Source organism: Xiphophorus hellerii, chromosome 7, assembly GCF_003331165.1.
Source record: "Xiphophorus hellerii strain 12219 chromosome 7, Xiphophorus_hellerii-4.1, whole genome shotgun sequence".
Taxonomy (NCBI): Eukaryota; Metazoa; Chordata; class Actinopteri; order Cyprinodontiformes; family Poeciliidae; genus Xiphophorus; species Xiphophorus hellerii.
Window position 1 is genome coordinate 5,402,707 of NC_045678.1, and position 24,642 is coordinate 5,427,348.

The 24,642-nt window shown below is 39.2% G+C and overlaps 1 protein-coding gene and 1 long non-coding RNA gene across 2 annotated transcripts in view; one reads left to right on the forward strand and one right to left on the reverse strand.

The window, feature by feature from the left end:
• Positions 1-13,508, forward strand: part of LOC116723109 (uncharacterized) — a 26,604-nt gene extending 13,096 nt beyond the window's left edge. The window contains exons 6-7 of the long non-coding RNA XR_004339913.1: positions 347-356; positions 13,498-13,508. This is a non-coding gene — a long non-coding RNA (uncharacterized LOC116723109). The remainder of the gene's footprint in view (positions 1-346; positions 357-13,497) is intronic.
• Positions 8,012-24,387, reverse strand: sucla2 (succinate-CoA ligase ADP-forming subunit beta). The gene is made up of 11 exons (XM_032567701.1): positions 24,304-24,387; positions 21,357-21,552; positions 20,651-20,750; positions 20,013-20,175; positions 18,254-18,382; positions 16,376-16,514; positions 14,775-14,936; positions 13,666-13,808; positions 13,307-13,427; positions 10,762-10,850; positions 8,012-10,082 (listed from the first exon to the last, which is right to left on the reverse strand). Exons 1-11 carry the CDS (start codon positions 24,385-24,387, stop codon positions 10,008-10,010), a joined length of 1,401 nt encoding a protein of 466 aa, XP_032423592.1. The 3' UTR covers positions 8,012-10,007.
• Between the last annotated feature and the right edge of the window lie 255 nt (positions 24,388-24,642).

Sequence of the window (24,642 nt, forward strand, 5' to 3'; positions counted from 1 at the left end):
CTCCCCAGACTGTTCTGTGTTTATTGACGTGAACTCAGACCGCTACTGATGTGAAAATGAGGTTCTGTTGAGGCCCTGGTGGATCTGAAGGTGTGAACACGGCTTCAGGGAATCATCTTCCATCTGTTATCCAGACATGACTGAGTGCCTGTGCGTTCACTCCAGAAAGCTGCTTGTTCTCCTGCCATGTGGAGGAGAAGAACATCTGGAGGGACAGATGTTCTCCTCCCAGTCCTGCTGGTTAGGATGGAAGTGTGTCAGAAAATTACAGATATGGCTTTGGATTCCTGAACAGGGCAGAAGGAGATGTGTCTGAAACTTGGTGAGGTAACCTGTCTCCTGTCAGACAGTTATTTGTTATAAGTCAAAATGTTCAATAAAATCCACATAAACACAGACTGTGAAAGAACCACACTGCTGGTTCTGTTGGACCTCAGTGCAGCTTTTGACACCGACCATGACATAATTCCGGAACGGCTCAAGAGTTGGGTCGGACTCTTCGGTCCAGTACTCAACTGGTTGGAATCTAAAGAACAGGGACTTCTTCGCTAATAAATATCTTCTTGGAAGCGGCATCAATAACTGTGTAAGAGAAACCTGCAGAGTTTCGATGTCATGCTTTATTTGAAATTAGTTTTCATCCCCTCTGTCTTCCCTCAATAAACTCACACAACTGTAACACAGTTCAGCCCAATTTAACGAGGCACGGCCTGATGATCTGCTGTGAGACGGAACAGATGGCTCCATGATCTCATCAGCCATGAAACATCCGCTGCTGTTTCTGCGCTTCCTTCTTCCACCGATCACCGTCTGAACGCTGGAGCGAAGGCGCTGGAACCGGAGCGAGCTCCTCCACATGGGAGACGCTCATAGCGACATCTGGTTTACAGTCGCATCGCATTGGAATGGAGAACTGAGCAATAGGGAATGCATTGGTAATGGAAACGTTGGTGGTGACTGCATTGAACTGGATTCAGACGCGGCTGTGGAGGCAGTCAAAAACAAAAACACAACAATCTTGTTGCTCTTTAGATCCGCTAACTTCCATGTATCGGTGAAGTTTATTCTTGTCTTCACTGACGGTAGAAAACAGTCCTATATCGAAACCCACACAGTCAAAAGAGATTACGTTTTCCTGGAGCAAGAGGGGCTCTCTGCGGTTGTGCAACTTTAATGCTACTGGCCACAACTACTTGAGAGAATCCTTGACTAGGCAGCGTTACAAGACTGAATTCAGTTTCTTCCATCTCCTCCAGCTTTCTAAATAACATCCTGCACCACCTACTCTGCTGTAAACACAGCAGCAGGACATGTTTAACAGTGACACCTGCCATCTGGGGCTTTGCCTATTAGTGCCAGTCATCTATGAGGTCCACGGTGTCCCAACCCCCGTCCTTCATGTCTCAGGTGGGCGAACTTTCCCCCCAGAAGGCTCGTTAGATTGTTGACCACTGTGCCTAAGAAACCGACGTTTCCCAGCGAGTTTATTTCCAGATCGGTGAGGGAAAAGAAACAGAACTTGGCCAAACTCAACATATCGTTGTTTCCTGTGTAGAGGAAACCATGTTGTTCTTGGATGTATGTGGACAAGACAAAGTGCCCTGGGCGTGGCCGTCACCCTTCGGTGTGGGATCATTTTGAAATAGACTAAACATTGAAATTAGCGTAGATAAAAGTCTAAGGGGGAAAAAATACGCCGTTACTAAATGTATTGTTACTTTTAGCACAATATTTCTTAAAACTTCACATAAGTAATTAGTCATATTTGTGATAAACCTTTTAATTTTGGTCATTTTAAATGTTTCTTCAATAGATTTCTATATATTTTGTTTTTTATATTTCTCCATTTTCAACATTAAGTCTCTTTGTGAAGCACATGTCAGTGACAAGGCAGTTCAAAGTGCTTTACATCATAAACACATCAGTCATCAATTATGAAGCGATTGTAACTGTAACTGTTCAGCTCTTTGTATGGAAGCACTTTATAAATAACGTTATTATCAAATGTCATCATCAAAATCATCAAGTAAATACACATCAGATATGTTGACCACTGTTTTACATGCTACTAATCAAATTGCATATTTTCTTTTATCATAGTCATTAATATTAGTATTTTAAGTGCTCTATAAAGACACTTTAGGTCAATTCATACATAAGATTTTTTTGCATCTTATTGCAAAAAAATGTTAAATGCTGAGTTTAACATTTTGATTCCTCCCAGTGATGCTTTTCCTGCCATCAGTGTTTTGCATTTTAATGAACATACAGTAGTTTCTTCTTGTCTACATTCAGCAGATCCAGCCCCAGCCGGAGGGTAACTAACTCCCTGCTGCGGCTCAGTGTGTGTGATGTAGCGATTACAGACGGTCAGTCTGTGCAGCCTGCCGACTGAGGGATCTAAGGAGAAAACACACATTTTGTTCTCTATTGGAAATAACACTGTTGACTTGGTACCAATGTAAATTTCTCTCCATATTACAATTTATAAAACCTGCAATCTGCCAGAAACGTTTTTTTCTGGGATCACTTCTGATCTGACTTTGTGTGGTTTTCAGGATTTAGGCCTTCTGCAGGAAGATAGCCACAGCAGATAACAAACGAGCGTCTCTCAGAGTCTTTAATCCATCAAAAGGCCCAAAGACAGAGTGCCAGACACTCTTGGATGTGAAACGTTTTGATTTCCTCAACTCCTTTTCTCATTTTCAAAACCATAATGTGCAAACACTAACATCCGAGAGGCTTATTCTTTTGAAGAGCCCGGTTAAGTATTAAACAGGACCGTTCCTCTTCCTAATCTTGCCCTGCTGTTCTCAACATGTCCTTGGGATTTTCTTTCTCTAATTAGACTCTGGGCGTGTTTCTTCAACACGCTTTGTCATTATCATATGGTCAATATGAGCTTGTCAAGTGTTTGTTTTTAAACTATAAATGCTTTATATAAGCAGTGAGTGGGTCTTTCCCAGAACTGTTGGTATTAGTTGGTCTGTTTACACAATTCAAATTATATTTCTTCAGGAGAAATTTTAAAAACAATTTCTTCTTCCCATATAACTGTTAGAAAACAATTGCATTATTTTCCTATTTAGCACATTCAGTCATTGGATGGAAACAACCTATAGTGTTCTTTTCAATTTCACTAAAATAATCAATTTCTTTAAAAAAAAAAAAAAATGGGACTAAACACTCCACTCTGAGGAATCCCAATAGGACACATCATAACACTCTTTAATCTTGGCAAAAGGGAGACATGTAAAGATTTTAACTTTGAAAATTACAGGAGATTATTGTTATAATACTCTTTAAATTTGGCCAAAAGGAGAGACGTAGATATTTTAATTAAAAGAGGCACAAGATTGGAGCCTTGAGGAACGCCACGAGTAAACTTTGATTGTTCACTCTTTAGAAAAAGACAAATCAGGTTAATTTCACAATTCTCTTTTCTAGTCCACTTAAAGTTTGAGCAGAAACAGTTTGAGCTGAGTGTATAAAATAATTTTAATCATAGCTTTATTTCCTTCAAATTACAGTTAATGTCAGCTTATTAGGTTAAGATTTTTTTTGTGTGAATAATAGAGAAGATCCATTAGTTGTACTTAACTCCCAGGCCAATACTCTCCAAGATGCATACTCCTTAAACATTCTACATATTCATGCATTAATAACTTAAATACAACCTAAAAACTGTCTTTTTTATTTATTATTTCTTGCCCATGTGGCACAAATCACATTTATTTTGAAATAAAGTATGTTTATTACTTTAGCAACGATCTTCATTTCATATTTTGTGATTTTTTGTTGTTCTCTGCATGTGGTTGATGCTGTTGGATCACAAAGGGAAAAAAAAAATTCCCTCCTGGTTGTTTTTCTTTTTATAAGTTTAGAAACTTTAGAGCACTATAACCCATTTCTGACAAAAAATAAAATATGAGTTTACTTTTTCTGAATGGGCTAAATTGACCAACAACCCAAACCCTGCCTACTTGTCCAGCAGGGCTGATGGGTCTTATCAGCAGCAGCAGCAGCAGGAGCAGCAGGAGCAGCAGCAGCAGGAGCAGCAGCAGCAGCAGCAGCAGCAGCAGCAGCAGCAGCAGCAGATCGTCTCTCTGCTCTGAAGCTTATCGTAGACAGACAGCCGGGTCTCGTGATGCTGGACCTCCACCGTCTGCAAGCAAGCGGAGATACAGAGCAAGACGGGAGACGAGTCAATGTGGGCCACAGAAATTATGAGATGGAAAGTATGTTTATATATCAGTACAAAATAATTCCATCTGATTTTTTTTTTCAATTGCGGTATTGCATCCATTTATAAACCGTAGGAAGTAAAGAAATAATCCATTCTGTTGCATCCAGTGATTTATAAAAGAGTCTTTCAGATCATTTTAAGTAGAAGACTTTAACTCGTTAATATTTTACAAGGCTTGGCTTTTATGTATATGAAATATTAGTCATTACAAACTCTTCAAATAGATTTTTGAAGATGTTTTGTTCCACAGCGAGGATTGGATTAGACACACTTTACTGGTCCCAAGGTGCAATTTTACGGTGCAAAAGCAAAACATGTACAAAATAATAAAATCTAACAGTAATTGAAGCAAAATCATATGAGTTTATGAGTTAATTTGCTACAAGTCATCAACATAAGTTAAATATATTAAGTCGTCATAAAGTAAGTTTGACAAACTTATATTGATTACATGTGACAAATGAACCGTAATCATGGCCTACATACACTGTGCATCAAATCACATTAAAAGAAAGTTTGTTGCTGTAGCAACCTGGACAGGTTAAAGGGGCGTGAATACTTTTGTCCTTGGTAAACGGACAAATTGATCGTCTGCAGCGAATTTCTGTCTTTCAAACCAATAAACCATCACACCTTTTCTTCTTTGTGAACTATCCATAAATTTATACTTTTTTATATTTGTAAATGTTGAAAAAATTACACATTTAAAACATCTGTTCAGAGCAAACTCATGACAGATAACTGGATGTTTTTTGTTTATTTTTACAGAGACATTGACATGATTCCTAACTTTGATATAACAAACCTTTAGTTCTGTCAAAATGGGAACCTTTCAAAATTATAAATGTATAAATTGGGAAGTCAGACAAATTCTCAATGTTCACCAAAGAATAATCATCGTTATTCACAGCCTCGCTAACAATGACTTTCCAATCAGTCTCAAATAACTGATTAGATGTAAAAAATAAAAGAATTTGATTAAAAATGTTTTAAAAATTGGTGATTGTTGTTATGAGCTACTTTAGGTTAATTTCACAGGATGTTTCTCTGATTTCACTCAACGCGCTCCGACTAAATCCTGTGACAGCAGATTAAAACTTCTGTCATTCCCAAATTCCCCCCCCGTCACAAAATCAGCTGCAGAGAAGGTTTGGTTGGGATCCAGCTCAGACGTTCCTGACCGCCGCCCACAAACTCAGAAACTGAAAATGCCTCAGTTGGCTTTAGATTCCAGCTCCTTGTCAGAGGCCAGAGCGTGTTCTTCTCGCTGCGTCTCAAACTCAGCTGTTTTTCTGAACCGACATAAATCAGATACAAACCCGTTAAGGTTCAAGGATAAATTTGGCTCGTGACTAAAAACGGTGCTCTGCAGTTTTTCTGCTTGTGATCAAAATTGCTTTGCCAAAGTATTTTTAGCATTTTGTCTTGATAGCACTACAACCCAATTCATTTTATTGGGATGCAATGCAACAGCTAGAGAAACAGCAGAATGGTTCAGTGCTGCGGCGTCCAAAGTGTGCTACCTTCAGTTGTTATAAAAAAAAAATTTTAAAAAAGCTATATATACCAAATATGACGCAAAAGAAATTTGACTTTGTAATTTAACGTTTTGTCATTTGAAATTGGGCCTCTGTCTCTTTAAGAAGCTCCTGCTTTTTCTGAAACGCCGCCTTCAGGAAATCATCACAACATGGCTCCTCTATTAACTTAACGTTTTTACCAGCGTTGCACTGAGAAGTAGCTCCTATATTGAGCTCAGCAGATGCTCAGTTCCACCAGGTGTTTGCTAATTGCTGCTGGCTAGTCTGAAGGAGCTGAGTGGGGGAGGAGTGCTCTGCGAGGTGGAAGCTCGGAAACTAGGAAACTGCAGCTCAGACCTAGCTGGGTGGCATGCATGTGGTGACAGTGGAGAGTTAATCACTCACCTTTAACAGGAAGAAACATCAAGCAGAACCAGAACTCGTCTCAAAAAGAGTGGCCATTTGCTTCAACCAACCAGGTGTTTGACGCACAAAAAACAAAAAGAACTGATGTGGGAGTGGTTTAAATGTCAACGAAAAGTAAAAAGTTAATAGCAGAATAGGGAGAAGGATTAGGTGACAGCAGCATCCTCTCAGCCGACGCCCTCTGTCAGGAAAGAATCACGGCCAAAACAGAACGAAAGACCAGGAGTATCTTCTATGGAGAAAGAAATCCTGAAAAAATCCTGAAACAAAGTTAACAGTTGAAATAACAGCAAATTATGCTAAGTGGAGAGTAGAAGAAGAAAGTTAGTTAAAGTGATCCGTTTGTGGCTGTTTTAAGCCTCCTCTTAAAAGTGTAACAAAAAATAAATAAAAACTAGGCACATTTTTTCTATTGGAAACAATAGGGAGAGCAAGAAAAGTATCAGACACTGTTAACTATGTAAAAAGTTTCATATTAGAATATAACTTCTTAAATAAACTGATATTTATAATCTTAAATCAGCAGTGATTATGTAAATGTGTGGAAAGCAGATAAAGTTGACTAAGGTATAAATATGTGACGTACTTAAACTCAAGTGATATGAGAATTGATCATATAGTGACATCTATTGGCATGAATTTATAATTGCAGGTGTGCAGCTGCTCTAAGAAACAAGCATGTTTTATGGCTCCAAACACGATGATGCAGAGCTGTTCGATCTTAAAGCTGACCTGCAGCAAACGACCAAACCTCTGCTATTGTCCCCTCTGGACAACAATATGGAGTCATGTTATGTGGATAAACTTCTCTTATAATAAAAGTGGTAATGTATACTGTAGCATTTGCCAAAAGAATAGCCAATTCAAGTCTGAGTGAACGCAACTAGTAAAGTATGAAAAAGTTCAGACATTAAAGCTAGTCGGGACATGTTTCATGAACAAATCCATATTTCAGAATAATTCAAACAGATGAGTTTGAGTTTGATTGATTAATTCTGATCAAAAGCTTAGCCCTGTCATCCTCCCAGTGGTTATTTATCTGAAACTGTTTTACCCAAGATTTTTATCTTAAAAATAAAAACAAATAAATATGAACAGGTCTTTCAAAGCTATGGATTAAAAAATCCATCTGCTTTCCAGGAGGCGAAATTTGGTTCACTTGTTACCATGGAGACCGAACAAAAGATAGTGATCAAAGAGTCATTTACTCCTGAGGCAGGTCATCCTCTGGTCATGTTATTTTGTTTCAGAATATATTTTTAAAATGTATTAAATGGCAGATAACTTTCTTAAAGCGTTTGTTTTGGCCTCAACAGGGCCGGATTTAGAAGCATAAGGGCCCCTGGGCCAGAGACAGTTTTGGTGCCCTAACCCAAAAAAAATTAAAGTAAAACAAAAAAGCATTTTACTCATGAAAATTACAGTAGATTCAAAAGTAGGTAGGTTTAGAACATCCTATGTGAGACGAATCCATGTTGGTCTCAAAAAGATGCACTATACGTTCAGAATTTTTGAATATTGAGTATAGTACAGATTAATAAAAATGCAACATGAGAAAAAAAAAAACACTTCATATGGGCCTATGAGTTTTATATAAATCTAGAAGGCACAAGCATTCATCTAAAAAAAAAAAATTCTAAATCTTTGAGGCGCCCCCAAAACTTGGTGCCCTGGGCTACTGCCCATGTAAACTCTCACTAATATCCGCCCCCGGGCATAAAACCTATACTTCGTTGTTTTGTTTTTTTTTTTAAATAAGGCTTTCTGTATTCAAACCATTCAAAACAACAACAAAAAAACACTGGAGATGGAAAAAAAACTTGCTGTTGTTCTCTATTTATTCTTTTCAATGTCGAACTCTTTCAGAAGATCATAAATATGTTACAGAGTGAGAACAGCAGTCTGGTTATTTACAAGATAAAATAACGTACAACTCACAATGTTTGCTCGTGTTCGCGACGCTGAGGAAGCGGAGGGGAGACACGGAGGGAGGGAGAGAAAACAACTACAGTTGTTTCACAGTTCATCTGAGGGGGGCGCAAACGAGCAAGACTCTGACCTTAGATACAGACAGGAGAAGAACTGGAAGAGAAGCAGCTGCTGTGCCACGGCTCCTGCAGGTTTTAATTCACATAAACGAATATTAGCTGGACTCGTCAGCTAACGGATTAGCTGAAGAGTCCAGCAGCAAACAATTTTTTTGTAACCTAAAAAGAAAAAAAAAAAAGAACAGTAGTGGTTCCTTGAACAGTTTTGAGCCGGCACTCAAGACGACAGGAGAATTAAGATTTAAAAAGGGAAAAACAAATATGCGAGACTCGGGATCATCAGCTTTTACTTCCTACTTCCTGAACACTATTTAAGCCAATTAGGAAAACCCAGATGGGAAAAAAATGCTTCAAACACCAGAAGACTATGAATTTTAAGTTTTTCCATTATATAAAAACAGAAAAACGGTAGAAAGATTGCTTTCTGCGACAGACACATGAGAAGTTAAAAGCTAAGCACACAATTAAGGATAATATCCAATATCTCTTCTTTACTGTTCAATATTAATAGAAGTAGAATGTTGTATAGTCTACCAGGAAAGGATGTGAGGTCCAAAAAGGATGAAGCAGAATATGTACGATTTACTTTCAAGCAGAGATGTTCTGATGTTTCTGTTGTTTATCTGAACTGCCAACGCTCATGTATAAACAGCTGTTTGTACTGTTCAGAAAGCAGCCGAAGCTCCAGTCATTCAATTTTAAAACATTCAAAGATCTAAGTTTGTAAAAAATTACAAACAACTTTTTCTCCATATTTTGTCTGAACACGACTAAAGAAAAACCAAATTGAAATATCTTATGACTTAACAGCAAGTAAAACATAGCATAAACTGCAGTTTATGCAGTTTATGCAATTCCGTTTTCAACAAACGGAACTGCAAGAAAAATCGTCACCAAGTTGTGATTTAACTGAATATTTCTCTACATATCTATCCAAATACATGCTCAACAAATCTGAAACCCTTTCAGTTGTGACACCAGTGAAGTAATTTTCCTGACAGTGTTATTTTAATGAATATACAAGCCACTGATTTTATTAAGGTACCAGATGAAGATCGACAAGCTCGTCTGCAATGACCTGGATCGTATGAGAGACCAAAAAATACTGACTGGGACTCTAAAGATTCACCTGAAACTCTTGTGTTTGAAAAGACTACAAGCATGCTTCCTAAAATAAAACATAACAAAAACAACAAACAAAAAAAGACGTACCAACTTCTCATTTGCGAATGAAGCGATGACAATCAGTAAGCCAGAGTCTGAGAGTCTCAAGTGTTCAATTTGAAATAATTCAATCAGCCATCTGTGACCATGAGAAACCTCAGAATACGCTCAACGATTGTTCGGTGTCTGTTCTGAAACAGATTATAAGCTAAATGTGATCGGCAGTGAACTAGATGACAACCTCTGTGTTTTTTTAAACCAGGCTTTTCGAGCAAGTAAGGAAGTAAACAGACCGACGGATCGCGAGTCGTTCTCTCAGAGCTGTGGAGAATAGAGGAGGGGGTTAAAGCTGGGAGCGGCTTGTGCGTATCATCCTAAGTGCAACAAAACATTGTGGGATTGACTGAGATGTGGAAACAACAAAGAGCAGGTAGAAAGTAGTTTGCTCGAAGTGAGAGCCGTTCAGAGTCTTGCCACCAGGAAAGACGACTGAGATGAAGGTGGACGCATCTGGAGACGTCGGTCCTACTGTCGGTGAGTGGGGTGGAGGTGGAGGAAAGGGGTGGAGGTCTCTGAGGGGCGACAGGGAGAAGAGGGGCTTCCTTAGATGGGCAGCTGGAAGGTGATGTCCACTTGAGCTTCTTTTGCCAAGGAAACGATTTCAGAAAGCTTTACAACCTGCAAACAGAAGAACAGAGGCGATCAGTGCTCACTATGGTGAACACTGTAAAAACACAAAGTCTTACCAAGTATCTTTGGTCTAGTTTCTAATAGTACACTTCTAACTAACTTAGAAATAACTTTTCAGAAGCTTGTTTTCAGTCAATAACTCTTGAATATAGAGTTTTAAAAAGTTCTAGATCCACTGCAGATAATTTCACTTATAAACAGACATTCTTTCCTGTTTTAAGTGAAAAACATCTGCCAGTTGAATTAGTACTTGTTGGATACGCATCTAAAAATTACTGACTGAAAACAAGATTACTTGGTCAGATTTTGTGTTTTTGCAGTGGACAGCTTTGACTGTTTTATACTTTGTCAGGCAGAAAGTTAAGATGTTACTAAAATAAACTCAAAGGATTCTGCACACGCACAAGGATTTTAATAAACCTTCATTCAAGTTCAAGAAGAAAATTGAAAATTTTCTATGACCTAAGAGAAACATGCGGAAATGTAAAGCCACACTTCCAGGTGAGATCCGACTGCCGACCCTCAACACCTCCATCACCTGACTCTTCTCCTCAGAACTCGCCCTCCTTCCTCAGGCAGCTGCCGTTTCCTCTCTTGGTTTCTAGCGGGAACGTCCGGGTCAAACGAACAAAGACACAGCCAAGTGTGTGTAAGTGTGTGTTTTTACCATCTTTGCAGCTTCGTCCAGGTCGTCACAGGCCAGGATTTTCAGAGGGCTGGAAGCGATCAGAGCTTTGGCGTCGTCCACTCTCGTTCCTGGAGATAAATTACAGAGAAGCTGTTAACCGGTGTCACCTGATGAATCGACACACATGCTGCTTTCAGTCAGCTACCCTAGACAGAACTGAGAGAAATCTTCTGGTTGCCGGACAATTTTCAGATTAAAGAACCTGGCAGCTGATCAGTGAATGCAGCATGTTCAACAACAGCATTCTCTGGTGTGAATGCTGCAACTGAGAAAAGAGAGTTTTGTCAGTGGTTTCATAGGCTTTGATTCTGAGCTTTCTCCATTTCCTATTTTTGTAGTTTTGCTCATTTTGTAAACAGAAATATCCCCTCTGCTCCAAACATAATATTTAACAACCGCACTATGACAAAAAATACAATTTTGAACCCCTGCACCCTGCTGCTGTCACCATCTGAGTCCATCTGACCCGTCAAAAGTGAAGCATAACTAACTTTAAAGGATTTCTTTGGTCCAAGACGGACACTAGCACAATCTTTACTGCTGGTGAATTCTGTATGCAATTCACTCTTTGAAGCCAGATTAAAGGCAGACTTTAAAAATGTGCTAAAGGTCATATTTTAGTGTCTATTTTCTTACTGCAAAAATTCAAAACTAAATGTACTCTAAACATTCTTGAAATATAAAAAAAAACAAAAATATTTTAATAAAATTACTTCTAACATGAATAGCATTACACTTAAATGAAAACATATTCACATCATTATCGCACAGCAGTAAAAACAGCAGATTTTCCAAACTAATTCCTCATATATGTGCAGCCAGTCTTGAGACGTGTTAGCGCCTCAAATGTTTTTTTAATTGCAATCGGTTTTACTCACTGAAAGCTCTCTCCCCACCACCAGCAGTCACAGGTAAAGTACAAAATACACACAAAGCAATGCAGACTGCTCAAAAATGCTGTGTTGTTGCATTTTGTTCACTTCATTTAGGAGAACATCAGGACACAAGTTAGGAGGGAAAGTGGCAGCAGATATCTGTAACTTACAGCAAGCTAAGGTAGGACAGTCGCTGTTCAAACCGCCCGGCCTCCAGTCCAGGCAGGAGGCTGTTTTACCATCACATTATAAAAACTGCTTTCATTTCTGTCAGTAACAACTATTTCAGGATTGTTGTATAATTGTAAAAAGAGCAAACAGACAAGAGAAATCATCTTACACTCCCTGGAATGATGCTAACTAGCCTAGCATGTCACTGAACAGTGTCGCTCACCTCTTTCACTGGGACAGGGGGGAGTTAGGCTGGTATGTGCTGCTGACTCTGACACATCTGTTGTCAAGTGTGGTAAAAAGTACAGGGACAAGTTACATAGATAGATATCTGGATAAATATTTTCCTTCACTGAATAAATCCTGGTGAAACGGAGGCTAACGCTAGTCTGTAGCTGAGCTAACTAAGCTAATAGGTGGATATTGACGCGCTAGTGTACCCACCTCTCGGAGAAAACCTGGGTTACAAACAGACAACCTTCCTTTTATATGTCTTGTTTTTCTTTTCTCTTCTTTGAAAACTTTATTATTTTTCTTAACAGCATAGTAACTGTCAGTCGTTCTTGTGTTTGACTGCTGATCACTGTCACTGTGAAGTCCGCAGAGAAGGAACAAACCATTTTATGCAGATACAGTAGGTGTTCAGTAAATATGGATGTTATCTGGAAGCCATAACATTTAGTTTGTAATACCAAAATTACATTTAAAAAAAATATATATTTATGCCTGGAGGAGGAGCTTCGTCCTCGAAGGCGGAGCTAGGTAAACACAGGCATTTTGCACAGCTGTATGGTTGCCACGGGAGATTAAAGGATTTCTCAAACCTGCATGAAAGAATCAAAGCAACACTCCAGGTGTTTTTGATTAGGGAATAACTACATAACATAAAGCTTAAAAAGTCAACCTTGCGTAATACCCCTTTTAAAATTCACTGAGAACTTAGATTTGAGGATATTTGATGGACAAATAAATTCAGATGCTGTTCTCCAAAGCCAGAGTTTCCTTCCTGACATCACAGCAGAGCAAATATATATATTTAGCAGACAGCCACCCTATACACTGTGTTCTTTTCTACATGTTTTTCACAGAAACCTTCAGAGGAAGTCGGCTAAGAACATCTTCTTCACATGATTACTCCAGGAATAAATTCCTTGCCCCGTTTCTAAGGACAGGCTAGACACACGACAGAGGAGTCTAAATTACAGAGCCTCGATTTGCTTATTTATCTCAAAGCTCATGACAATAGATGAGGATTATAATGAGATTAGCTAATGAAAATCTTCACTCCCTCTTCACCATAACAATCAAACTCGAGACCCCCAGTCACTGCTGATGGCGCCTGTTGAGCTCTGATTATGGAAATATAAATCATCAGAGGGAAGTTTTCATGCTGCAGAAACCCTTCAGCCGTCTCGCTCTTTGTGTGCCGCTCAGCATCATTAGCTTCCCCTTTCTTTGTGGCTATGAGCGTGGCGCACCTTGTAACCGTACTACGATGGGGATTTTGAGATCCAGGTCTCTCACAGCCATGATGATGCCCTGGGCGATGACATCACACCTCATGATGCCTCCAAAGATGTTGACCAGGATGGCCTGAACCTGAGTAACAAAAGACACAGTGAATTTTAAACAGAACAATATTTAGGCTACACAAGTTAAGAAAATAAAGTACAAACAAATTTAAACGGTTTCCCCAAAACTTCCTTGACCTTAAAAATGTTTTTTTTTTTTTTTCTGTTCAATATTTGGATATTAGGACAAATCCTGAAGCATCGCAGTCAGTAAAATGTTTGTCCCGGAGTTTGTCCAGGTTACAACATGGAGCTGGATTTCTTACTTTCTGGTCTGAAGTGATGAGTTTGAACGCCTCCGTCACTTGATGGGCTGTGGCCCCGCCTCCTACGTCCAGGAAGTTGGCTGGTGTGCCGCCGTGGAGCTTGATGATGTCCATGGTGGCCATAGCCAGACCAGCACCGTTAACTGGAGAGCATGAATTGGTTTGATTAGCTGACATTATAAAGGTAATTTATGTCCAGAATATGCTCCTCTTACTTTCATTGAACACTCTTCAGTGTAGCTGTTATTAAAGAAAGAAGAAGTTTCACTACTTTCCCAATATCAGTGAGATATTCAACATCACGTCAGAGGAAGTAGACATGCAGGAGGCTATTTAAAAAGGAAGCTGTATTTCTATGATATTTCAAGAGATCCCTGCAGCTTTTTAATTTTGTAGATCACAGGAAGTATGTCCAGTGTTCTGCAGATTTTCTTTCCTTTATCCTTTTGAGCTTTAACTTGTGCAGCCAAATCTCAAAAATTAGGTCAGGATCTACATAGGAAGAGCTATTTTAATAATAGCTAGTGCTAACCACTAGGGAGCACCGATTGCAATTTGTTTTTTATCTGAAAAGTTGATGAAGTCGTCTGATAGCAGATCTATCGGCTGATCTATAGATCAGCAATACGATAACAATACGATAATGAGACAGTGTCTGTTAACTTGTGATAATTTTCTATTTCTATTTCTCTTTAAAATATTAGTGAACTGTTAGTGCACCTCGACACGACGTAATGCCAAATAATATTAATAATCAATGACAGCTCACCATAAGAGGGTTAGAAAAAAAGCCATTTGAATGCTCATCTTACATTATTATAATTATTAAAGTGAAATTGGAATTGGTTATATTGAGTTACAACAAGAAAGGCTGTAATAAAACCAGAAGATCACAAACTGACCACTCAAGTAAAGGACTTCCTTCATTTTAGAAATAATCATTTGAAAAAAATACGATCACTTGATGAAAAAACCAGAGTCTGAATGACTTCACTTAATACATCTGTGAACGTTTACTTTGAAACACTTAAATGGAGACGTATTAAAAAGTACAAGACCCCAGCTTTACACACACACACAAAAAAAGAGCTAAACTAAATCGCACTGACCCAGACAGCCGATGGTCCCGTCCAGACCAATGTAGTTGAGGTCAGCCGTGGCAGCCTGTTGGTCCCGGGGGTCCTCCTGGCTCCAGTCCCTCATATCAAACACCTTCTTCTGGCGATACGCTGCGTTGGCATCAAAGTTGATTTTTGCGTCCATGCACATCACTGTTCACACAAACAAGCATGTTAGGACCAGAGGAAGTTTAACTTTAATTTCATTCTTTAAAATGAACTTAAAATTGTTTGACTGCACTTGATGCTTTGAGGAACTTAAAGCTTTGGAGGGATGAAAATATCGGAATTGGGTCGTTAGGACTGCAGTAAAAAAGTCTGATATATTCGCCCCATGTGTGAACGTAAACAAAATACTCTAAGGGATTTTAGGCGAGTAACGTTGGAAGACTAGAGAGGCAGCAGTCAACTGGTCAATGTTCAAAATTGACCGATCTTTTTCTGGATCGGCTTTGACCCGCGAGTCAAATGCTAAAAAATTTTAGTTGTTTTCTAACACAATACTTCAACAGGTTTTGAAAGTAACTTTTGGAATCAGGCTATTCTGAGCACTAATTATTTGACAGTCGCCATCTAAACTGATCCTCGTCATTTCCCACGAAGGTCAGCGATCCCCTCCTCTTACGACGGTATTTACCCGGCGTCAGGCCGAGACATTAATCCCGTCACGCTGAGCGAGCGCACAGACGCAGAGTTTAAAGAGAAATTGATCTTTTGATCATTTTCACTGACTGACGTATTTCTCCCTGCAGGACGGCCATTAACTCGACTCCCGTAAGGCTGTGACAAAAATAGCAGCGACCTTTACCGAAGGCTACACATGCATGTCGATGGAAGTCTGCATTCATGTGAACATATCCATCCTTAACCAAGTTTATGCCAATAATCATAGGCATAAAAAATCTTTAGTAATAATGATGGACAAATTAGGATAAAGCATTCTCTGCCAGTGGAGTCAAGCAAAATCTGGAATAACATTGTTGGACTACAACAACCAATGTGTGGTTTAGAAAAAATGTGTAAAAAAAAAAAAAATCTAAGAAAATTACAATAAAACTAAACATAATCATAATAAATTCCTCTTTTGATGCAGTAAAATTGTCTAAAAAGTGAAGCACAACATCTTTACAACAGGATCGAAGTGTGTGGGCTGAGATGGCCAAAGGAGGAGGTGGATTTTGATTCTGGTGAATCATTTCTGTGATTATTTAAGGAGATGTTTTTGGATCGTGTCCTGCTGGAACACCAAATGATGACCCAGGGTTTCCCCGAGTGTACTATTAGCCTGGCGGGCCTCCAGGCTTCACTTGGCTCATGATTGAACTAATAATACAAGGAGATTCATCCGTGAGCAACAAATGTGAAAACTGTGGAAAACCCTCATGAGGAAACTGCACATCTATTCAAACCGAATTGTTCAAGACTCAGGGAGAAAAAAATCTGTTGCACTTATTTGCACAATGATTATTATTATACCTTTCTTTAATCTAGCATAAAAGTGATTAAGAACAAATTTCTGGTTCTTATGCATTTCCTGGTGCTGTCAAAGGTTAACCTTGGAAGTGTGATAGATAGTGCAGGCGTGTTCATACCAACACCAGAAGAATCTTCCACCATTGGATTGATCTCCAACATGGAGGCGTCGTACTTGATGAAAACATTGTAGAGTTTGATCATGTTCTCCGCCGCCTCGTCCACCAGAGCGTCTGGGAAGCCCATCTTCTGAGCAACCTGCGGCGACGCAGAGCGCACAAATCATTACACCTCATACAGGTATGAGCTGCAATGCCTGCTGACATTTACAGAAGATGACATCATTGCTTTGGGTTGCTGGCTTGATTTGCCATCTTTAGCCACAGCTGGCAGAGAAAAAGGGGAGGCTAAATGATGTCTATATAAAAATGCTAGCAGTTATGATAAATTTCCTCCATCAGGTACAGTTCTTGTGTAAATTCTCTGCTCTGTTTTGGGCTCTAAAATAATTTAAATCTAATCTTGGCGTACAAACAAACTCCATGTCCATATAATCTGTGAGGTTCCCCACGGTTCAGTCCTCGGTCCACTAGGTTTTTCAATTAAGCTGGCATTATTTCATGTTTCTCAAACATTTTCTATCACTTCCACGCCGACAATATTACGTTTTATGTGAGGTTCCTAATCTGTTAGCTTCTACCAAGAAAAATATCCCACAAAAAAAACTAGCTGGAGGTCAGTAGCTTTAAATCTGACACCAAAACTACCGAGCAGTTTGCCCTTCCTTTTATTGACTAAATAATTATTTGCTGGTGTGACATTTTAGGTCCTGAAATTTAACTCGCATCATCAAAACAGCGACGGTCCGTGTTGGTAAAAGTCGACTTTTAAAATTCAGCCAATTATCGTCTGTTGCTGCTTATCGAGTCGTTCTCATTCACAAAACAGATTGCATAACAACTTTCAGTTCTTCATAATTTAAAACGCTGCTTGTTTAATAGCTTAATTAACAGAGGCATCAGAGTTAATATATCAACATTTAAAAGTGGCAAGTTGAAGAAATGAATCAGAATCTTAAAAGAAAGATCTGGAAATCTGTTTTTTGTTGTTGTTGTTCTTACCATTATGTGCAAAGCAGTTTAATGTTCACCTCTTAGATTCTGACTGCATCCACTGTGAGTATATTGAAGTTTCTGTCAGCTGAATAAAGGTTTGTGTTTCTTAGAATAAGCTCTGACTGCTAAATATTACAGTGAATTAAAACACTGAAGTCCAGTTAAACTCAAATGAGCTTCATATGAGGCCATAGAATCCACAGTTTGTCATTTTATACACAAATACTCATTTGAAATACATTTGATACAACATCTAGAATTACATGATGTGTGCCCAGATCAGGTCACAAAAATAGTTTGTTCGTTTTTAAATTAGAAAGAAATAAATAAAAAAAACCACAACTGTAAGCAGTTATAATGGGTTCCTCGCCAGAAACAAACAGCACCACACCATGCAAAACCCCCGTGCAAAAAAAATAAGAAAAGTTGCGTCTGTTCAGGATGAGTGTGAAAACAGTTGGTTAAGCTAGCTTTAGCTGCTTTTAGCCAGTAGGTGACATTTTCCTTTAGCTTGTTATCTGACACACGAAGTGTTCTGTGAAATAGTTTCAACTTAATGCTTCAACAAAACAGAAAAAGTTTGATAAAATACATTTACTACGGCTGTTGTACCAGGCTCCACCAGCAGAGGTCAGAAATGGAGTTTAAAAAAAAAAAAATTAGATGCAAGTGAGGTATCAAAACATGATGAAACAGCAGTTAATATGAAAACTGAAGAAGAGAGAAGATCATTTTCAGCTATTTCAAGGATCCAGTCTGTATCAGTTTTAGATGTAGGATCGCCATGGCAATAACAACGTCAACTCAGAAACCGCCGCCTCCGTTGCTCTTTGATGTCTCAGCTGAAGAGTCTCCAGCTGGTTTTGTACCTATTGATCGTACCTTGACAGCCTGCTCCTTCTTAATGCCCTCTACGATGTCGATGGGCTCTTTCACAATGGCGTCTGGATTTTCTGCTGCCACGTCTTCGATGTTCACGCCTCCCTGCGAGCTGCCAATCAGCACAGGACCCTGGGAGACAAGAGGAGGGTATTGGTTCTAATGTCGGTACACGAGAAAAAAAGTTTAGAGAGGATTCACGTCTCAATCCAACTCAGTCTCTGGTTTATCAGTAAATTTCCCTACAGAGCCTAGCAACAAGTAGTCGCTTTTTCAAATTCTGACTTTGTTTGGGCCATTCTAACAGACGAAGGTCCCTTAATAGTGTTGGGACCTTCCAACACTTTTCATTTTCCTTCCACATACTTGTGAGCATGTTGATCGTTCACATAAAAAAAAACAAGAAATACACTGAGGATTCTGGCTGCAGTGTGAAAAAGTTCAAGTGGTACTTTGAATGAATCATTTTTGCTATCATATTACAATTTTTTTTTCTAAATCTCCAATATTCCCCTTTTTGGCTTAATGGACTTTGTCCACATGGTTCCTGCATTGTTTTTAAAGAAAAAGACAGGGACAGAGATGGAGACAGATAGAGACAGATGGACGGACAGACACAGTCTGCAGAAAAATGGGACTGCTGGAAAATACATCAATCAAATTCTGTTATTTTTCCAGAATGCGTAGGAACTCTGTGCCTCAGAGGAGATACTTTCAAAAAACTGTCTTCTGCTCACTGAAATCATTTGGGTTTCTGTTTGTCTGACTCTTCACCACAAAATCAAAACAGCAGTCAGCACCAGTCAGACATGTCGTTTGCCCTTTCTTAGCAGTAAAGGAAAAATTAAATAAATAAAAATAATCAAACCAGCAAACAGCCACATTGTTCAGAAAACAAAGTCCCCCAAAACGACGGGGGAACATTCTTATCACAGAATAGCACGTTATGAATGCAGTCTCAAAGCAAATGACTAGTCAATTCATTTGAGGGCATTTAGTTACACCACAATACTCTAATCACTTCAGCATTGAATCGGACTGATTGTGAACACAAACTCCGTGCTGCCGTGATGCAGCCGCGTTCGATTTAAGAACACGCCTGCATCAATAACACAATGTGACATCACAAGTTGCGTGAAATGCTGCTTCTCTGGGCGTCTCCTAAACTAAACACACACATCCCTGCTGTTTTCTTCTGCAGCTGATAAGAACCCAGGACTAAATATAGCAATAAAAATAATAATAAGCCCGTTATTCTACAGGACGTTCTCAGGATCCCTCAAGATTAGATAAGTGTGTGAAGCATTGCCCACTTCAACAGGAGGGATGTTCCCCTGCTGAATGACTGGCAGAGCAGCAGATTAGATCGAGGTCATAATCTCAAGTCTGGTTAATTAAAGATTTAATATCCAGAATGTTTACACTTTGCCCCCGCTGAGTTTAACTGATCTGAATCAGGAACGCTTCTTCAGGGACTCCTCAAGTAATGAACATGTGGAACGTATGAATTACTAAGGCTTACTTTTAATACAAGACTCCCCCCTAGTGGTGTTAATCTGCTTTAGCTGCTTTTAGCCAGTAGGTGACATTTTCCTTTAGCTTGCTATCTGAAAAACCTTGTGCAGGTTCATTTAATGTCTGAATTTGTAGAAATGTGACATATTAAAAAAAAAAAAAAGCTGTTTAAAAAGTCAATAGCAAGCGGTTCAGGGCTTCTGGAAGCATAAAAAAAAAACAGATTTATTTAACCACCGTGTCTCACCTGAAAAGACCTCTCCATGGTGATGGCGAAGTAGTACTCTCTGCGCGGGTACCTGCGCTCGCAGATGAACACCTGGTTGCAGATTCGACCCGCCTCCCCAGTCTGTTTGGTGAACAGTTTTCGACCAATCATCTGAGAGGAAATTTCCCGAGCCTCTTCTGGGCTGCAGGGAAAACCAAAGGATTGGGATCGTTTAAATAAACCACCAGTAAGTCCAAAAACGTTTTTTCCCCTTTCTGATAATATCTACATATGTAGAGGTTGTATTTGTCACTGTGGAAGAGGATTAAGGTCACTGAAAAAAATTCAAACTTTAAACTCTTGACTTGATCAGAAAAAGTCAGAATTTTAAGGGAAAAAAAGTCAGAATTTGGTTAGTCAATTTTTTTTTGGTAGCCCTAAACCTCTTCCGTATATTACCAGCACAAAAACAACAACCATATTCTTTGCAGCTTTTCCTGCAGACGTTGTAGTATTTAAACACAAGCTAGTAGTTTTTATTACAGACAGATTTGTAGAAAATATTACTAATTCCAGGTTTTAGTCTCCTTTTATTACACAACATTCACATTGAAGTTATGAATGACACTCTGGAGTGACAAAAATGACACCGGTTTGACTGTAGAGGCTGTACTTACGAGTAGACGATCTTCACTCCTCCCTTCAGTCCACCCTCAAACGTCCCCTTCCCTCTGCCTCCAGCCAGAACCTGAGCTTTCACCACCAGGTCCTTAGAGCCTAACACCAAAAAAAATGTCGGAACAAAACGTGTGACTGAGAAAAAAACCCAGCAAAAACACTCTACTGCTAAAGAATATTGCCAGAAAAGTTCTAAAGTTCAGAAAATGGAACTAAATCTTAAACCTGTAATCTATTTGGCTCTTTGGTCACAACTTGCCTGTTCTGAAACAATTATTGTTGATGACAGCAAACAACCTCAGAAAAGATTCATCTTTATGTGATGAGAACGAGATTTAAGCAGCTCAGAAATCTATGCCTCCACTTTTTCAGCACATCTCAAATTTTTGTACTTTAATAATAAAATGTCGGTTTGAAACAGCAACTTATGAAGGCATCAAATATTTGCTCCCATTCATCCTCTGATGATCATCCTTCCAGAACTACATGAGAATAATTAACCGATGCGTTACACATCAGTCATATCGAACCGACGGACAAAATCATTGACCTTCTTTTTTACGAGGACAGGTCAACAGTTTTTCTGCCTGCAGCTTGGATATATTGAGTTAGTCAGTTAATTAAGAAATCATCTTTAGTGGACACTGTTCATTCCTAATCCTCTAACCCTCTCACATCTTTGTTTTGTTGTCGTTTTTCTCTTACCGATCTTCTTGGCCACATCGTACGCCTCGTCAGAGGAGCTGGCCACCATTCCCGCCGGTACGGAGATGCCGGCTTCTTTCAGCAGGCCTATGCTCATGTATTCATGTAGGGAGAGGTTCCTCTGCTGCTGCTGCAGGTGGGGAGGCTGCAGCTGGGACACATGGCCACCGAACAGACCTGTGGAGCCGCCAAGGACCTGAGGACACAAACATCCAAACAATGACTGTTTTGAGAGCTAAACATGTGGATCTTCGAGTTATTTTACTGTTCCTGTTTCTACAAGATGTGTGTCAGATCCTACATAAGATGAACCAGCTGGGTTACCGCTGTCATTAAAGTGAATTTATGATTAGATCCAGTTTGTGTAAGTCAAACTGAAAAAAATGCTACATATATCAAATATGACTTGGAAGAAATTTAACTTCCTAATTTAACGCCTCTGTCTCTTTAATAATTTCCTGCTCTTTCTGAAACTCCGCCTTCAGAAAGTCATCACAACATGGCTCCTCTATTAACCCTTTAACAACGTTTTTACCAGCTGCGAAGTAGCTCCTATAATGAGCTCAGCAGACGTGCCGTTCCATCAGATGTTTGCTAATTGCTGCTGGCTAGTCTGAAGGAGCTGAGTGGGAAAGTCGCAGGAGAGAGCTGCTCTGTGAGGCGGAAGCTCGGAAACTTGGTGGAGGAGATTCATCCTTGAAGGCGGAGCTAGGTCCATCCAGGTGTTTGGCACATCTGAATGGTTGCCATGGGAGATTGAAGGATTTCTTAAACATACATGAAAGAATAAAACCAACACTCCAGCTTTGTTTTTAATGAGGGGATAAAGTTTGAATATAAAGCTAAAAGTCAATTTTATGTCAAAAGTCAATAAAAAAAGTCATAAAAGTGATTAAAAGAATCATTGAATTCTTTTAAATTCAGTGATTTTTTTTCTCAGTTTTGATGTAGAAAACAATCTCCACTGATGTGTGAAGGACAGGATCTGTGCTTGATCAAATGAACAAACAGCATATTGCTCAAACAGCTAAACTATTTAATTGAATTGAACAGTAACAACAGCGGAAAAGATCCTATTAAACCACTACATTGATGGGTGACTTGAGTCTAGTCTGCAAGTCAGCAGATATCTGGGAAAACTGATTCAGTTTTATGAGTTTTTATGTATTGCATCTAAAAAATTATTATTTATAAAAACTCCAACCAAAGTGGAGATTAAAAAAATTCTTGTGTATGCGTGTGTACATGGGAAAACGGACATTTAGGGTCCCACGCAATGCAGTTTGCAACAAATAATGCACCAATATATCCACATACTTGCTTTGTCATGATTCCCAATTTACATCACCTTGTATTTTAATAACTTTATATTCTAACACACTATTTAAAATGACATTTGATTTCTAGCAGGAAGCTGTGGTTGTTTTGAAGCAGTCTGATTGGCTGACATAGGTTTTATCTTTATGCTACACTGCCCCCTATGGGTTTGGCATGTTTAAAACAACGCTCATGGGTGGATTTACATGAATGAGAACTTTTCTGAAACCTAATACAGGGTGTACATTTTGTTATGTTTTGTTTAAGCTATATCCTTTTGTGAACAAGGACTTAGTTGCAACATATGAGACGTGTTTGCTGCTTGCAGCACTGAAAAAGCAACACTGGAAACCCAGCTGAGGATGTGAAACAAAAAGTTACTCAGTCTGAGTCAGCAGTACTTCTCTTAAGACTTCTATGAGAATCTAAATGTTAGATAAATACAACTGAAAAGGCATCTTTTAATAATATGACTAGCCGAGTTTGGCATGATCAACGGCTTCTAATTTAAGAACACTTCTGCGATTTATTTCAACAGTCAAACATGGCCGTTTTCACACAAACCAAGTATAAAAACACAAACTCACTATGGCAAACTTTTTAAATATAGTGCTAGTAATTTTAATTATCAGTATAAATTACACAGGAAGTGTGCACTAATCATTTCAGCTTGACTTTGATAACTCTTTTATATACACTGACAGCAGCAAATGCGCTATTTGCATACTATAAAATTCTCGTACACATCTGAAGGTAATAGGGACAAAATAAAACTGTATTGTAAACACATTTTAAAGTGAATCACAAGGACACTGAAACCCCAGGCTCCTCCAAGTTTTAGCACTGCCACTGACCACAAAATTCACGACAGAAAGTAGTGCATAACTATGAAGAAGGTGATAAAAGTTATTGATGTTTTCCATCATTTACAAACGATGAAATTCTGATGTGGTTGGTGCATCTCGAGTGGAAGAGTTTAACATTCAGACCGTCACTTTAAAATGAGAAACAGTTCAAGGGGAATCAAAACAAGGAACATTCAGAATGGATTTTTTTTTTTGTCTCTATCTGGAGTTATACCAAAAAGAAAAATTAAACTAGTTTTTAAATGTGGTAAATATATTTTCCCCAGCTCAAGGTCTCTCTCGTGCTTTTTCAGGCCGCTGCGCGTTCAGGCATCAGTGAAAACTGCTGTCTGTCCAAACAGAGGCTGACAGGATTCACCCCCAGGTCTTTTTCCCAGAGGACTCAATGGAACAAATAAAACGGTCCAGTCCAGCGGTGGGACAACGGCTGGTTCGGGGACGGTCACCGAACTTCCTCGCTGCACTTTAGCACCAGAAACCCCTCCTTATGCCGACTCAAACTACCAGAAAAATGAGAGTGAAGCGACCTGCTATGTGGGACCGTTCGTGTTGCTTTAACATTGACAGCTAGCCGTGCTAACGCCAGAGTCCCGCTAGTTAGCATGTTAGCCAAAACAACGGAAACTCTATGGAGTTGTGCTAATGTCAGATTTGACCCCTTCAACTATTTAGGCAGTTGCATTTGTCGGGCGAAGGTGTAACACAGAGTGGGACATATGCTACTAAAGCCAAGGGGATTTCCTTCCGTTTCGTGACGCAGTTACCTTTGAAGCAGAGCTGATAGTGTTTCTGGCCCCCGAAGATCTCAGGCTAGCCGTCAAACAGCCGCAAATCAGGGACGTCGCCATGTCTCCCGATACAACCGAGAAGTCACGAACGCGCATGCGTAGAGGGCTTCAAAACTCGGCTTTCTCTCGTGCGACCTTTAGGTGCTGTCGGAAATAAGGAAACAGCACTATGTACATACAAATAAACTTCAAAGAGGTGGAAATATTATTCATGATATTATAAATAAATAATTTAGTAAACATAAACATGGGTTATTTACTAATTAATTAGTCGTTTAAGAATAACACAAGCCTAGTATCATTAAATTCATAATT